General features: G+C 36.8%; 2 protein-coding genes and 1 long non-coding RNA gene across 4 annotated transcripts in view; all 3 read left to right on the top strand.

The window, feature by feature from the left end:
• Positions 1 to 5,034, top strand: part of LOC117331679 (putative universal stress protein SSP1056) — a 108,112-nt gene extending 103,078 nt beyond the window's left edge. For both annotated transcript variants that reach the window (XM_033890513.1, XM_033890512.1), the window contains exon 4: positions 3,152 to 5,034. In XM_033890513.1, the coding sequence (XP_033746404.1) occupies positions 3,152 to 3,355 (204 nt within the window). In that variant the 3' untranslated portion in view covers positions 3,356 to 5,034. The remainder of the gene's footprint in view (positions 1 to 3,151) is intronic.
• A 4,910-nt stretch (positions 5,035 to 9,944) lies between these two features.
• Positions 9,945 to 12,636, top strand: LOC117331061 (universal stress protein in QAH/OAS sulfhydrylase 3'region-like). Its single transcript, XM_033889656.1, has 4 exons — positions 9,945 to 10,184; positions 10,816 to 10,899; positions 11,723 to 11,814; positions 12,164 to 12,636. Exons 1-4 carry the CDS (start codon positions 10,121 to 10,123, stop codon positions 12,356 to 12,358), a joined length of 435 nt encoding a protein of 144 aa, XP_033745547.1. The 5' UTR covers positions 9,945 to 10,120; the 3' UTR covers positions 12,359 to 12,636.
• Positions 12,637 to 16,662: 4,026 nt separating this feature from the next.
• Positions 16,663 to 17,420, top strand: LOC117331876. Its single transcript, XR_004533682.1, has 2 exons — positions 16,663 to 16,923; positions 17,290 to 17,420. It is a non-coding gene; the product is annotated as an uncharacterized LOC117331876 (long non-coding RNA).
• The last annotated feature ends 741 nt before the right edge of the window (positions 17,421 to 18,161 follow it).

The raw sequence follows: 18,161 nt of genomic DNA, 5'->3' as shown, positions 1-18,161 counted from the left end.
ATTCATACACAGATTCTCCTATAATATCAGAAAACGCTTAAATTGCGTTGATCAGCCCTTTCAATATGGCGCCGTCAAGTTGACGTGGAGTAACGTCACAAAGAAATGACGTCATTACTGATTCCCGCACTTTTTGACGCTATTAATTTTTCTATGTTTTTAATTTTGTTTTTAAGTTTATGAAATGCAATAAAAAGAAAATTGAATGGTTTCCCTTTAAATATAACATATATTTCACTTGTATGACAAAATATTTCGATATTTTTCACTCGTGCTTCGCACTCGTGAAAATATCTATATTCTGTCATACTCGTGAAATATATGTTATATTAAACGAGAAGCCATTCAATATCCTCTATATATTCGGAACAGTTACCATACGATTACGTTATTAGGGGTAAGCGTATAAACAACCTTATATATTCGGAACAGTTAACACAAGGGTACATTATTAGGGGTAAGCGTATAAACAACCCTATACATTAGGAACAGTTAACACAAGGGTACGTCATTAGCGGTAAGCGTATAAACAACCATATACATTCGGAACAGTTAACACAAGGGTACGTCATTAGGGGTAAGCGTATAAACAACCCTATACATTCGGAACAGTTAACACAAGGGTACGTTATTAGGGGTAAGCGTATAAACAACCCTATACATTCAGAACAGTTAACACAAGGGTACGTTATTAGGGATAAGCGTATAAACAACCCTTTGCATTCGGAACAGTTAACACAAGGGTACGTTATTAGGGGTAAGCGTATAAACGACCCTATACATTCGGAACAGTTAACACACGATTACGTTATTAGGGGTAAGCGTATAAACAACCCTATACATTCGGAACAGTTAACACACGATTACGTTATTAGGGGTAAGCGTATAAACGACCCTATACATTCGGAACAGTTAACACAAGGGTACGTTGATGGTTCAATGTCTACGCTAGTATCAACAAAGTGTCGATGTAGTCCCTATGAGACGTTATTCCATTTCGTACAGTCGTAAGTTATCAAAACCGTAATGATCTCAATTATAACAAGACATGAAACAGCTCGTACATCGCCATACGTACCACGAACACTATTATATAGAGTTCTTAGCTAGCTGTCATTAACAGTGACAGGGGCCGTGACCGGATATAGTGGCTCCCCACTGGTGGCGATTAATTGAACAGTATCTATTTCTTGTATGTATCAAACGTTGTTCGAATGACGATACACCGTCGACTGGTTGTGAGTAAAAACACAGTGTACTTAACACTGGAACTGTTACAATATCCGGCAATTAAACGGACATCAAAATTGTCACAGTCTCCTGAAATTACACTGACATGGAAACTATCAGTCCCCTGTAATCATACAAACACAGAACTAACACAACCTCCTGTAATTAGACAGACAACGAGCATACGATGAAGGATTGATATGTTGTGAGCCTCGTATTGAAGGAGGTACTCAAGGATGTTTTTAAAGTCTTACTATTCTCTGACTATATGGGCCGTGTACCCAAGGACTGGACTCATTTGGTTAGTTTATATCGATGAGGTAGCACTCTTAAGTAAACAAGACCAGCGGCTTTTCCAAAATGGACAAAAGCAGTGAAAGAAAATATTTAACACCTATGGATATTCATACTGATATGGTAGCAACACTGGGGAAATATATGCCCCGTCATATGCTACAGTGAAAAGGTTGGTGGCGGAATTAAAGCGCGGCCGACAGAGCCTTGAGGATGACCCCCGTCCTGGAGGGCCTGTTCATATTGCAACCCCAGAAATGGTCAATAAACTGCATGATACTGTTATGACTGACTGACAAGACGAGTCGAAGGCAGATATAAAGCCATTAGTATTGACATTTCAACGGAAAGAGTATATTCCATTCTGACTGAGGATCTTGCAAAGCTTTCGGCCAGATGGGTACCAAGACTTCTGACAGATGATCAGAAGCACACCAGGCCACATTATCGCGTGCTAATCTTAACATTTTTGGGGAAGATCCTGCCAACTTTCTTCAGAAATTTGTCATTATGGATGAAACATGGGTCCATCATTTTACTCCAGAGGCCAAACAAAAATCGAAACAATGGAAGCACCCTGGCTCTCCCCCGCCAAAGAAGGCAAAGACTGATCCATCAGCTGGGAAAGCTATGGCCTCGGTTTTCTGGGATGTAGATGGCATTCTGCTGATTATCTCCAAAAGGGACAAACGATCAATGGCACATACTATGCATCACTTCTGAGGCACTTAAGGGGAAATATTAAACTTGAGCGCCGCGGAAAGCTCACTGAAGGTGTGTGATTCCATCAGGACAATGCTCCCGCTCACAAGTCTGTCATTGTCATGGCTACCATTCACGATTGTGGCTTTAAATTGATTGAGCATCCGCCTAATTCATCTGATCTCGCTCCATCAGACTTATATCTATTTCCAAAACTGAAAACAGCTATTTTAGGCACCTACTTTCATCCGACGAGAACAGTCATACATTCAGTGGAAGACTTTTCTGAACAGCCAAGAAAAAAAGTTCTATAACAAAGTGGCATTGAGGCCCTTAAACACCGCTGGCAAAAGTGTATAGATACTGAATGGGATTATGTTAATAAATAATACAATATGTCCTGCAAAATTCAAATCCTTCAATATGAGGCTCGCAACATATCAATCAGCAATCGTAGATTGCAGATATCGAAATAGGAAATCGGTGTAAATAACATTCATTGCGAAGTCAATGAATGAAACGAGCGAGATGTCTTACGTACATTAACAATATCCTTGACTAATTCTAATGCCTAACATGAGATTCAAACAATACAAGACTACATCTGTCCTTCATTGCACGATATACACCGTAAAATCTAAGACTACTAATACGTCAACATCATTCCGTAGTAATTGCGTGCGTTAACCACAGCACTTTATAGTAAACATTCATGTCGTAATCTTCAACATAGAGTTGATCATATTCATTTCAAAACATTTTAGTACATAGATTATTAGTAACAAATCAGCGACACTAGTTTTTGTTTAGTTTCCAATATAATCTAAAGCGATATTCACCAACGTGTTGCCATACATTATCAGCCGAGTCAGAGAACAACGGGAACATGGATAGAAGGATAATATATACTAGTTTTTTGTTACAGATAGAGGCGGAGTTTAAAGTCGAGGCCGCCGAGAAACCCGGACATGCTATTGTGGAAGTGGCCACCAAGAATGAAGCTGCCTTCATTGTTACAGGGACTAGGGGAATGGGCAAGATCCGGAGGACCATTCTGGGGAGCGTCAGTGATTTTGTGGTCCATCATGCGCCCTGTCCGGTCCTCGTCTGTCGTCACAAAGAAAAGTAGAAATCTCGGGGATCTCTCAGTCAGGAATTAGAACAGATGCCATGACCAACACGATCTGTTCTACATAAATATTGGTCTTATTCTAACTTAAACTGGAAATTATAAGAAAAAAATGATGGTCGCTTCAGCGATATTAATAGGCATTTGCTTGATACAATGTAAAGTGTTGGAGAAAGTGTGTTTATGGTATTTTGTGATGCAATTCTGTCACAGCATCATGTTAAATCATGTATCAACCAATTAATGTCAGAACGAAAGTGAATTTTTGGATGTACTGTCAGAGTCGTACACATTATCACGTGTAAGTGCGCATGCGTATGTGAACAAATATGTATGTAATAATTATGTATATTTAATAAGTATGTAAGGGCTGGATCCGTTTGTTGTGATATCAGATTATCGTTGTGACGTATTCATGTTATTGACCAATCAGAACCGCTATTGTGATATGTGGATCAACGAGGACACACGCACGTGCTTAATAGTATGTTTGATGTTTGTGGTGTGGCAACTTCCCTGTAAACAAATTGGCCAGTATTGTACCATTCTCGACCAAACTTGGAAATGGCTAGAGCTGAGGCTCTATGCAAATCATACACAAATAGGCATGTTATTTCACATTCATGACTTCACGGATCATAGATGTAAATTGGCTAATCATAGAGGTAAATAAGTCATTATGAATCACTTTTCTTTAGGTTAAATGATATAGCTGTGTAAAATTTGGTTAATGTTGGTTAAGCCCTGTTCGTCGAGTGAGTGACGTCAATACCAGTCAGAATCAGGTAGATTTGTTCTAGTACATATTACCTTATACTGATATATATATATGGCCATTCAATGGCACATGATATATCTTACAAGCACGACATTTTAGGAACCCACAATTTACAGTGGTACTTACGGTATGCAAACTTGAAAGATTATACAATGGACACTGTCTTAACCGGACTCTGTTCAATCTGGATATTTCTCTAAATAATTATGTTAGGAGAAATTTCTTCCTTATCTATGGTAGTTTTTACTGTTTCGTTTGAGCAGTGATAATATATCCATGTTGAATGACAATATTTTAGGAGTTTTATCTACCGCTCAAAACGGTTCTCAAATTATTATCCGTGGTCGTCGGGCCTTTAGCAACCAGCCCATGTCTTTCTCAACTCCCTGGGAGCATAGAGACGGAATTCCCATTACGGCGTTAACACCTTACTCGGGACATTCTTGCAATGCCATACCACGTACTCATTTACAGCGGAGTCCACTGGAACACAATGGAGTAAAGTATCTAGTTCAAGGATACAACACAGCGCCCGTGCTTGGACTGCGTCCTACCACGAGACAACCTAGCCTCCTTGAACAATTACTCTTCGTTAGTTTGACCTGCAGTGTTCGGTGAATGTTGCTTTCGCCTAACCATCACTCAATGTTCCTCACGAAATGACATATCTATAATGTATGGTAAATTTTAGTAAGTAATTCATTGGTTCATTCTTGGTTCACCCCCATGTAATGTATTACATGTATCCGCTGGCTGACGTTTGCGTGTATTTCATATTTCAGATGTACAGTGGTGTGGTCCTCCCATGTTCAATGATTTTCAGCTTTTGGAGTCAGTAAACATGTCTGTAAATGTCTTATGTGTACCACGTGTTATCGAATAAATTCCTCATGTACATGGATATCTGGTGTTTGTTTTCAATGTTACCAAAATATCTAATAAATCATCCTCATAATCAGACAAATGTACATATGACATAGTGTTTAATACATTAAAAGTATTACTGTATATATCATTAATTGTTACAAGAGGCATATGGTTTACACTAGAGAACTAATATTGTGCGGCAGTAGACCCCACTTAGACGACTTCGGCAATAATCTAATGACTCATATTTTGTTTTAAAATGGTATACATAAACGATCGGTATTAATGATATCTTATGGTAGGATGTGCATAGTGGTGTATTCCGTTTAATAAAAACTACAAATTATCGAGAGAGAAATACGATGTAGATTAAAATAAAAAGTAATGTGTTAGAGAACGCTACTTTGGAAATATTAAAGTAATATAATTCAACATTATACTTAAAACGTGAACTATACTACGCGGCAATAAAAGCAGTGTGTTATATTTATCAAAACGAATTTATGGGTGTGATTTGAACAGTTCTAGTACGGAAACGTTTCACACTCACACTAGATTATATTTGTGATTGCGAAACTATTTCATCTGGCGGCTGCCGCTTAAATATATGGCTAATGTCCAATCATTACTTGGTGGCCTGGAAACATAATTCAATGGCGGCCGTCAGATTCAGCAATTACGAAAAATATATTCATATATGAGCCTGATACACTTCCGTACATTGTATATTCTGCCAATGACTTTTATAGAAGTATGCAATTGTACCATTACCTGACATTGATAATCAGTTAGCTGGTACCTCTATTACATTTGTCTTGTTCATATTTTGTAGCTCATCAATACAAATTTTTGTTGTTACCTCTCGTTGTAAACATATTCCCAAAGTCATTTATATACTCGTATTTAACATTCGACTTATATCAAAAAAACACTTTGGAAATACTTTGCAATGTATTTTTGCCAAGTAACAATACAAAGGCATATATTGTCGAAAAAGATCACTTAGTTAACCAATATGTACTAAATTATAATAGACAGATACACTGTTATTGTATTTTAACTATAATGATGCATAAAGGAAAAACAAGATGGGGTATCTTCAATCTAAAAACGCCCAAGTGTCCCTAGCTATAGGAGACTAGTCTGTATGTTTTAATTTTGTAAATAAAAGTACATAACCTAGCTCATGAAATAAAGGCAAAATTATATCAGTGAAACAATAACAATTTGTCAATACTTATAAGTGCCCAGCATCAAGCTGACTCAGGAGTTCTTAAGCCAAGTCATCAATACTATTTCATATAAGTTATATAGTAAAACATGCAGTAACAAACATTCGGAAGGAAAGTCTCGGCTGTGATTTATACATGGAGCATAGTGCAAAGTAAGTTCCCCGGTGTATGACAAAGTCTAAACATAGTCAGTAGAAAACATGTAAACTATACTCTACTTGAATTTGGTACCCAGTAAGGGAACACCAAGGGAACAAATTCTACTGCATGACAACAGCCACACAACCTGGATGATCGCATGTAGCCTTTATACTGTTTATAGATTCATGCCGAAGACCTGCCACCTTTGACAGTCAGGTACCTTAAAAACAGCACCAAGCATGCCTCCTCAAACTAAACCAGCAATAATATAAGATAGACCTGTTCAGACCAATTTAATTTAATCCGTAGGCCTCTCGGTGCAGAGGTGAAAATAACAACATCATTATATATCAGTACATCATACGGATATATGTGAAAAGGAGGGTGATCAACGTAATATTGTATTATAAGATATAATAATAATAATGTAATATTATAAATTCAATTACATGTAGTGGTAATTTGAGCAATTTCAAATTCTAAACTACTGTGACTATTGCCATAACTAAGCATCGATAAATGTAATTGATATAAACATGTGGACCAGTACAAAATATTCATTTTAGTATTAACAACCTGAAACAACTATTGTATTGAGTAGTAAATAGTAAATTTAAATCAGTGAAAGGCAAGTGACGAGGACAATTAACCTATCACAATACACAATACATACAGTAGGTATTATTTGTGTTACGTGTTAGATACACACTGTACTGTATTATACTATAAGAATAATGAAGTTTTCAATAACGCCTTTTGCATACTAGGAAGAGATATTTGCCTTAATTAAATAATCCTTTAACATTATGAAAACTTAGAAGCTGAATTAACTTGAAAACAGATGGCATTTTATAATAGTGATTTTAAACAGGACACATCAGAACGAAATGGAATTCGTCGTCAACATCTCTTAAGTTACATTTGTTGCATATTCTGTTTCTACGTTTAGAATGTTATGGTGTCCATCAACTTCAATGTTAAGTTTGTGACATGACAATCTAAATCTTTAATATACATGTAATATATAATAAATTATATATAATTTAGATATTTGCTAGTATATTTGCTTGGTATTTTGAGGATTTTGTCCGGCACCACAGGTAGAGCAAGTACACTAACTGTTCCTAAACAATGTACATATGTACTTGGTATAAAAAGACCGCCAATTCTCAATGATCTACTACGAGCTTAGACGTTTTTCTTTACAAATTAGTTGCAAGGTTGCTGTTTTAAAATATTGGATCAAACTTCTGTATACGTATAACTGTGTTTTAGAATTATATCATAATGAACTTGTAGACCTTAACATAGCGGGGTCAAAATGTAAAATGTATGTATCATGTAAAGCGAGAGCTAAGTAGTCTCGGATTCTATGACGTCTGGTTGACCAAGTGTGTTCCTTATGAAAAGCATTTTCGTTATTATACACTGAACGGGTACATGATACTTTTATCCAAGTGTTGGGAAACAATTTCAAAATTTCTTCTTAATGTATTGTATATCAACATATTGTAGACCGAATTGCAGTTGTATCTCACGATTTAAATATTGAAACTGGTAAATACAGTACCAAAGTATCTCCAGGGCCCAAACACAGTGTTTATTATGTAATAGAAGAGAAGTTAAAGATGAAACCCATTGCATATTATTATTTCCCGTTTATTCAGAGTTGCGAATCAAGCCGTATTTTTATCGGTGCCCCTCTGTATTCAAATGAAGTGAACTATTTGCAATTAAAAATGTTAAAACTTTGAGAAATTTCAGTAAATACCCATTTCATGCTTCTTTTAAAAGAATATATCTACTGAGTTAGTCAATATTTGTCAAGTTTCTTTGTTTTGTTTGCTTCAAGGAGAGTGTAATATACATATGTAATGGTATGAATTATAATATCTTCGGTTGTGTTCCCGCCATCTTGTCCAAATGAATTGTAATGTGCGTTATCATGTGACTCGTATATGTTGTACTACATTCGGAAATAAACTGAATTGAATTCAATGGTACCCTGCCGATCTAGGATAAGGACTGCGCAAAGTCTATTGGCAGTGGGAAAATGATGGCGGAGGAGGGGTCTTTTTCTCCTCAATTGAAATGGTGTTGAGTTTGGTTTGAAGGCCACGGAGCTAGTAGCAGCAGGTGACTTTGCGCTTCTTTCAGAGCTTGAGGTGCATTCTGTTCACCTTCTGCAGCAATCACCTAGAACAAAAAGGATAAATCCATATTGACACAGATACACATTCACATTAAAAAACACTACAGATTCTCTAAGACACAGAACGTAAATTTGCACGAATTCCTAACCCACCGTTTTCAACGTGTAAACTGCCGCACATACATTTTCAGTTATACGGGAGATAACTCTAAAGTCAACCCGAGACATACAGAATGCTTGTGGAAAGAACAAGGTTAGCAACTCCGCCACATGAGAAACAGCACCCCACCTCACTTTGATCGACTGAAAAACACATTTATTCAAACTGACACGGTGCAGAACAAAAAACATTTTAACACGTAATTTTTAGTTACATGTATACTCACTAACAACTTTCGATTTCAAAGCGATTTGGCTATTTCATACCTTCGACGGAGACCGAATGTAAACACTGCTTTATACATTTGTAAATATATAGCATGGGATTTTTGTTAAAGAGGGGTTACTTGATAATTAGGATGTTACATTTTGGCTCTTGGCAAAAGAGGAGTGGCAAACTTTGATTCGTCTTTCTATATATATAGGTATGTATAGCTAATAAGACACTGTCTACCTAATACCGTCCTCATTTATCTCTGGTTGCTGCCAAGTTAGGTTTGGATTTGGTCGCAGGTACTCGCCTCGTCTATCAATACACCCAGTATTGTGGTTTACTTGAAATGATGTCGACTTTATATTAGTGCTACCTCGCTGAAGTACACTACCGACTCAACCAGCAGAATACCACATCCGGTCACATTATACAGACAAATGGGGAGCAATCGTTCCACTCTCAAAACTGAACGTTTAGCAGCAACTATCATTTTAGAGACTGATATATATCCACCAAACAGAACCCAAGGCATTCCTCGCCAGGATGAACTATCCTAAAGGCAAAAAGCGAGGCAGTGTCTGGGGCGACACAAGGAAGAAGAAAGTACACTTGTTGAATAAGAGAAACGACAAGTTCCCAATCGACTCTTACAGCTCGTACGCTCTAGATTTACTTGCAAGGCAATTAGTGTGATGAGGTTTACTTTAGTTTCTGCCAAACATATACATGGACGTTTTCTGTATATTTCTTACAAAATGCTGCTTTTACAATGGAATATAATAATCTAACATATGGAGGATATCATAGAGGGTAATCATGAAGACCTGTAATAACACACGTACGTTGTACCACATGACTACCGCGTTACGCAGTGACTACTAGTCCACTGGTAATTGGTTTGATATAATAAGCACAGACAGGTCTGGAGTCTGATAGTGAAAACATCTTTTATATAAACTATTAACATGTACTTTAATGACAATCCTCGTATGTAGTGTCGTGGCTATATTTATTGTATGCCCCAGTCCTGATACAGGCATGACAATACATACGTATTGTAGTAAATGATAGAATGTAGTCGATACCGGCCGGGCCCGGCGTTTGTAGTGGCCGAACAGGACTGTGTTAGGATAGCTGACCTATATCTTGTACAGGTATTTACAGGTGACAGGAGGTCAACACACATTTAGTCATAATCCTCGCTACTGTATCATTAACAAGCATGGCGGACTCTCCCGTGGTACTAGCTGTAGATGGCAGTGACCATGCTGACTACGCCTTCGACTGTAAGTATGGAGATGTAATACATTGGTGTGCTGTCCTTACCATACTGTCTCGCCTTATTCTAATGATGTACACTGCCTCCCTCGGTATCTGTTTTGATATGACAGATTGTGGAGTGATATCTATATCGATATTTAAATCTGGAAATGTTCTGCAATGGTGTACTCCAATGTGCATTTAAATGAAACTATTCTAACCAATCTTATGGTGTTGTCCTCACAAAAATTCGTGCAACTACATAATTTTGATATGACGGCACGGTGTACAGATATCATGAAGGTTAAATATGTATCCATCAATATCATTGGTCATGGTAAACCATAGTGTTGTCTCTTTTTGTGATTGTGTATCGAAACAAAAATCACAAAGTTCTTCTTCTCTGGACCATTCTATGATGTCGCCGCATGAAACGTATATCTACGTACACATTGATGTTTCATTAAGTCTCCCGCTTCACACAATCTGACACAGTCTCCGAGAGCTAGTTGAATATTCACGTAGATTGTCATGTGTCAGGTAATATGTTATGGAGTCAGTATGAGACTATCAGTGTTTTCTATATAGATTATGGACAGAGATTCTACAATGTTATAACAATGAAGTATGTATCTAAATAAATGTTTGCATTTCCAGGGTACATGAAGAATTTCTACAAGCCTGAGCAAAAGATAATCCTGCTACATTGCCCGGAATTATATCTCAACGACTTTAACATGAGTACATATCTAATTAGTTTTCTGTTGTTTAAACCATTGTATATCTAACTCCAAAGTCTATACCAAAGAGTTCCACTTCATAACTTTTGGTGCATTTTAGACAGAGTTCATATTGAATCAACGATCAGCTTTCAGCTCACCTGAACTGATCCGAAATACCGATGAGCTTATACCATGGCGTTGCTTCCTTTAACTTTTTCTTAAAATCACTACTTTTCTTAGTCGATTTTGACCAAACTTGGTCACATATGCCTTTAAAATCCTTCTTTTTCTTCTGTATAAATGACAGTATATGGTTCAAATTTGATCTCAAATGTCACTATATTAAGGGAATTCAATTTCGTTTGTTTTCAATGACTCCTCAGTGATGCTAACGACATCATACACCTGTCTCGTCCTTCTAGGACTCGTTAGTGATGACAGGGATATCGTACGACCTTTTCGTCCTTCTCAGACTCGTCAGTGATCCTAGGGACATCGTACACTTATCTTGTCCTTCTAGGACTCATCACTGATGCTAGGGATATCATAGAGCTGTTTCATTCGCAAAGCTGTTTTGACACGACACGTCAGAAATGGTGTGTACCCAAACGTGTTGAAATCCAGAAGGAAAGACAGGACAGCATTTACTTTATTTATTTCAATGATGTCGTTCTCTTTGTGTCTTTTGACAATACATTTCAGCTTATTTAATGTGATATAACATCATCCCTGGTTAATACAGTCTACACGACGATTTCATCCCCTATGATACACAACTATTGTAACCTATCATCCAACTTAGGCACGTAAACACACTTCAGATCTACTTTATATGTCCACAGGTCCTGGTCGGGTATCAGAATTACAGCGGGAGGTCGCAGAAAACACCAACGCTTTACAACAAAAATGGTTAGCAAAGACCTCGGCCGCCGGCGTGAGTATTGCATGACGCCTTTACAAGTATTTAGCCTTGAGATACAAAAGTATGTCATGACAAACTTCAAGACTCAGGGTTAACAAAATTGGATAGATCTAGAAGTGAAAACCAACCAATCTCTGGGATGATATTTTAGAGCTAAGACCAAAGTTATAAAGTGCATCATTTAAGTTTTCATTAACAATAACCTCTTATTATTCATAAGACGACGCATTCAGAACCAACGACTCATAACAAGTTCGGTTTATGGAGAAAGAAATTATTTAATTTTAAGCATGAAAGAGTTATTATGGAAACAATAACAACAAAACAATGCATTTCCTACTGATATTGTCTCCTGTTTCAGATACAGGCTGAATTTAAGGTGGAATACTCACACAAACCGGGCCACGCTATTGTAGATGTAGCCAATCGGGCAGGAGCAGGCTGCATAGTGACAGGCACGCGAGGACTCGGGAAAGTTCGGCGTACATTTCTCGGCAGCGTCAGCGATCACGTGATTCATCACGCCCAATGCCCCGTTCTAGTCTGTCGTAACTAAGGCTATACAAGATGGATGATAATATTGTGAATCCCACCACAGTTCCATACAACATAACAATATGTATAAACTTTTATCCTCTCAAATATTTCATGTAATGGAAATGCACGCGTATCCAAGTTCTACAAATACTGGTGACTACCCTGTGTAAGAGGAAAACATGACACGTTTAACTCCAGGTAGCAAAAGATGCGACGTCTTGTCAGGTTCATTTGCATATTTGAAACCCCATTAAATCAAACTCGTATATTTCATAATAAGTAAAATATATCAATGCATGCAGCAGTTTTGTCTTTATTGCACGTGATTTGTGTCTACAAAACGGCGTTATTCGAAGTCATTAGTACACACAGATATATAAACAATGACCAGAGTACGGTAACAATCATATCATCAAACGTACATATAGATATCTACTCACACTCTAGATCTATGTATAAGCTGATGTTGATTCAATACCACGGTATTGATACAGTTGTACATCTTGATTCTCCAATATGAAGTCCACCCCCGCGTAAACCTTCTTTCTTCAACCCTTGAAATGATATATTGCATAACGATGTTTTGACTACATACAGATGTATATAATTAAAGTATGATTCATTATGCTATTAAGATATTAGACTATAATTAATGTGGGACTGCTGTATGATAGTCTCTAAATACTGCTTCAACACCCAATATTTATAGAAAGCCAAGGAAACGGAACAAGGAAGATAATACCATAGCCTGTATTCTTGAAACCAATCGTATGCTCTAACATGAAATATGTGCTCTACCCAATAATGTCTTTCCGAAATGCCTCCAAATCTTTGAAAAAAAAATAATATCAAAGTCAGATATCGGATTCATTACCAAAAGTATTTTAGACCGATTACAAAATGTGTATTGGAGCACGAGTACGGTTTCATGAATACCCTTAGTGTTCCAGGCAGGTGTCTACTACATCGACGATCCCCGCCAAACTGAGTCATATGCGGGTTATGTCAGATCCTCATTATCTGAACCATGGTAGTGTCGTCGAACATATTCGAACTTCATATCACACAATGAATTAGAACAATCTTCAACGGAATAATGACGTCCGCCTTAAAAGTTTTAAGATTTTCAAACTTCTGCATTTCTTGAAACATTGTGTACTAATTTTGTTTACAATCGACATCTAAGAACATGAATTGACTGTATATAATAAAAATAGTATAACCTCTGAGAAATCAACGAGATGGTTCGATAAAATATTAATTGCATAATCTCTCGGTGGAAAACGCGGTGTTTTAAAATATCTTAGAAGACAAAGAAGTAATTTGTTCATCACAGCTTGTACAAGTATTCAGCAGACGATAGATTAAGCTGTCTATGTAGCAGTTTGGCTCAATTTTTCGACATAGACGTATAATATTCTTTTGGCCCCGGATGTGACGCGACAGGTGGCGTTACTGGTCAAGATGAAGTATGTGATTGGTCAATATAGCGGTAAATGCAAATTGCAGATATGCAGTTAAAAACGAAATAAAGTTAAGATTGAATGCAAGCTGAATAAGTGGATATATCTTTTCAAATGACACAGTGATAAAATCATATTCCTGATTCAAATAGTCTTATTATCACCAAAAATGATTCAAACTGATATAATTTTGTTATCCGTGCTGAAACGTATTACTTCGTTAATTTATTTCACAAACAGTTTTTACATTATAACCACCAGCATTAAAACTATTCCGTTTATCTTTTTTTTTTTTTTTAAGATATTTCTTGTTTGTCCAGAAAAGAACCTCTTCCAGAGAGCATTGCGGTGCTATTGATGACCTTGATAAAGGTAAGGTTTAAACATGAAAATGACTGGAAATAACAAAAATGTCAGAAGTGACTGGTGTCTTTCACCGCGAACGAACATTCGGCTAGAGGAACATGGAAGCCAACTCACTCTACCAGCTGCTGAAAAAACTTACCCGGTCACCAAGGCTACCGTCGGAGCCTTGATTGTGAATAGAACAAGATTTGAACGGTGAAAGAACGGACAGTATGAACTGACCTACTGGGATACTGTTAGGGAAATGTCCCATTCTCCATTTTCAGTAGCACACCTTTGATGAGTCGTAGCTCATTAATCTGATGAATGCGTCGCAATGGGAGACAGAAACTCATTCAATTTAACTTTATTCCGTAAGTTTTACAATTGATTGGATAACCAGTTAACTGGTTTATAAAGATACGACTGACGTTTAATATCATCAACTAGATTTTGGTAAAAAATTCCTTTAGACGACAAATTTACCTTCACTATAAGATTGATCAGAACAGTTACTGGTTTCTTCAAACATATACCCAAGACCGACAGTTAAAAGTTCCTATTTTAAATTAAGAATCCAGGGGTCTTCATCATCATAACATGCTTTGAGTACACAATTATTTGAACGCTTTAATTTCAACCAATATTTAAAAATTCGTAATTTTCTTAATATATACAAGGGAAATCTTCCAAGTTCAATGTTCAAAAAAGCATTATTCGTTGATTTTCTGAGTCCAAGTTATGACTTGAGAAATGAAATATGAAGTTTCTCAATAGCAGGGGCTTTATGATATCCCCAGATTTCAGAACCATACATCAAAATACGATTTACATTAGTGTCAAAAATAGAAAGGCGAGATTCAACATTAAAAAAGTTTTTTCTGCAAATATTATTTACGACATATAAAGCTTTTCGTCCTTGTTCTGCAAGTATTTTGAGCTTTTGTAAATTTACCATTGAAATTTAATGCAAGACCCAGGTACTTAAATTCATCAACAATTTCGATTTCCTCATTCTGCAGTCGAAACGGAAACAATAATCGAATAGTTAGCATTTGGATGTTAGAATATTCAGGTTGCAACAAAGAAAGAAACGTTGTATCTTAAGCAAGTAAATGGATTAGGGCAAACTGAAATATAAAGTAGATACACACAATGAACAGTATCAGTAACAACAAACATCACGATAGAATAACTATAAATTAGAATGAAATATAAGCATTAGAAATTAGGAATAGCAAGTAAGAATAAGAAATTAGAAATTGAACTGAAATATAAGCATTGGGAATGAAGAATAAGATAATAAGCAATTAGAATGTTGGCCCTATCGGCGTTCCATTTCAGTAATGAACAGTGGTTTTAATGTTGTTATAGTCGATATGGCAGCAAGATGTATGGTGGGCAAATAGCATGGGAACCCGTTCCTGCTACATTTGCCCACCATACATCTTGCTGCCTTATCGACTATAACAACATTAAAATCACTGTTCAATACTTACATTTACATTGTCTTACCATTTTCGTCAACTTTAGAAAAAAAAACTAAACCAACACAAAAAAATCCCGCATCTTTTAATGTCACATGACCCACTGGGTGTTATAGCCTGAGTCACTGGGTGTTATAGGCATATGGTGGCAACTGCCTCTTAGCATTGTGTCAATGGGGAAATGTGGAACAAATGTAAATATAGTTTTTTACATGTCCTGCAATGATAGACATCTCATTTGTTGTCCCCAATATCAAACATTTCTCCCTATTTTTGCTACTGGTGGGAATAACCTTATTTTCGGAGATTATCATGTTTAAACCTTTTTGGGGATTTTGTAAAACAAAATTAAATTGAAGGGTAGGCCTATCATCGGATAAAATAAGCCGACAGTTGTATCGTGCAGGATATTGTTTTGATTAAATATATCTTCTAAGAGCCGATATTATACCATACTACATTTGTATTGCAAAACGTTTGAGTGACTTATATCAGTATCAAGATTCTATGACATATACTGTAGTATATTGATTAGATTTTAATGACATTTAGTCCAACAAGCATGGGAATATTACAAGTGTACTACAGAAACACTGTTGAGTGTAAATCTAAGTAATGTATGTGTCAAAGTGAGTAATTCAATTTAAATTTAGTTACTATAGATTAGTAAGTTTCTGTAGTACACTTGTAATATCCCCATGCTTGTTGGACTAACGGGTCAAAAGCTGAATTTATCATGTTAGTAATAGATACATAATGGGTACGAGTGATGTATCGGATATATCACACGAGTGCGTAGCACGAGTGTGATATATGCGATACGTCACGAGTACCCATTTTGTATCTGTTTTATCCAATGACAGCCGAGGTTTTGTCACCCACGTGCCTAGGGGTGGAGCTATAAAATTGATCAGAACCTGTCACTGTGATATGTTTCCCGCCAATTTCTGACACGTTTTGTTTTCTGTCACAGTAGCCCATTCATTTCTAGTGAGACTGTCAACCATGACGGATCAGGTACTGATCACTGTAGTCTGGTGTCGATGTGTTCACTGACCTCGACGATATAACATTATCACAGGCCGTAGATAAGTATGAGTATGAACTTGAAGATAGTGACACGGTAGCTACTGACATTGGAATAGTTGATACCAAGGAATTAGCTCAGCCAATTGTTGTAAATGAACTGAATGGTAATGTGAAAAACATGTGAAAGGCTGCAGGATTCGAGGGAAATTACATAAACCATTCCGGAAAGAGGACCTGCGCTACTTCCCTTTACCAAGCAGGTAAGTCTAAAATCATATCGTTTGAACAAATTGTGAAATGAAATATTTTTCGTAAATTTCGACGTTCACAATGTCACAAAATCCTTTCAAAATCCGTAATATTGTTTAAAGAAATCAATGAATCGGTTAATCGGTATTTCTATCCACTCGTCTTGTTATCATTTTCATCACTATTTTGTTTATGATAGGATTTGTGTGCAACGAAAGTATATTGTTACATTTAGCGTATTATCTGTATAACCATTTTTTTTTTAAATGACTGAAATTTTATATGTAATCATGTAATGTATGCTTTTTTTTACTGACCTGTTAAAATAGATTTTACTTAATAAAATATGAACAGGGTTTTATATTCTGTTTGGTCAGGTTTTGATGAACAACTCATTATGGACAGAACGGTACATCGCAGCAGGGCTGTACGTGCATACAAGGTGAAGAAAGAAGACGGAAAATTTCTAAACGGCACTCGTATTTCATTAAATTTTGTTTGAAATGCATTTCCTGTCTTTGTTCATTTGTCACGCCTACATTTGAAATTGGCCCCGCCTCAAGAAATCAGAAATGCCATGTGATATTTCAGATATCACATATGTGATATGCAATATAACGCCAACAAAAGATCAAAGAAAAAACGGGTCGTCATTGGATAACCTTAATTATTGCTAAAATGGCGAATCTGTTGATATCTCCATCTCCAAATGTGACACTGACAGTGGGGAGATGTCGCTTGTACACACAGGTTAATACTCTGCCGTCGTCCAAATATTGAATAAGCATACTCTCCAATTATGTAACAGGAGAAAGAGAAAATGTAGCAGCCAGACATTTTCTCCTGTTACAGCAGACTGGGTCGGAGAGACCGCGGTTCGAACTGACGGACACTATACCACTGAGCTACCTGGTCGCGGTGACGACCCAGTCCAGTTCCGCTACAGTAACATAGATCACGTGGTAACACGTTATTGTACTCGCTCAACATCGGCTTCCTGACAAGATTTCAAGACAATTTTGCACAACCGGAAACCATGTCGATACTCCCGTTGTTTTTTTGGGTTTTTTTTGATAAATAGATTTCTACTGGACATGTATTGTTGTTGTGTCTTGCATTTCTTAAAATTCGGAAACGAGCCACTGTGAGTGTGACGACATTGACAAGTTATCCGTGCTGAAACTTAGCTTAGTTCGTTAATTTCCTTCACCAGCAGTTTTACATTATTACCACCAGCATTAAAACTATG

Source organism: Pecten maximus, chromosome 7, assembly GCF_902652985.1.
Source record: "Pecten maximus chromosome 7, xPecMax1.1, whole genome shotgun sequence".
Taxonomy (NCBI): Eukaryota; Metazoa; Mollusca; class Bivalvia; order Pectinida; family Pectinidae; genus Pecten; species Pecten maximus.
This window is presented reverse-complemented; position numbering and strand designations above follow the sequence as displayed.

Excerpts from the sequence above, each read along its gene's own strand:
- LOC117331061 (XM_033889656.1), top strand. The coding sequence starts at position 10,121 with ATGGCGGACTCTCCCGTGGTACTAGCTGTAGATGGCAGTGACCATGCT. Across the intron at positions 10,185-10,815 it reads TGCTGACTACGCCTTCGACT|GGTACATGAAGAATTTCTAC; the intron begins GTAAGTATGGAG and ends TTGCATTTCCAG. Across the intron at positions 11,815-12,163 it reads CAAAGACCTCGGCCGCCGGC|ATACAGGCTGAATTTAAGGT; the intron begins GTGAGTATTGCA and ends CTCCTGTTTCAG.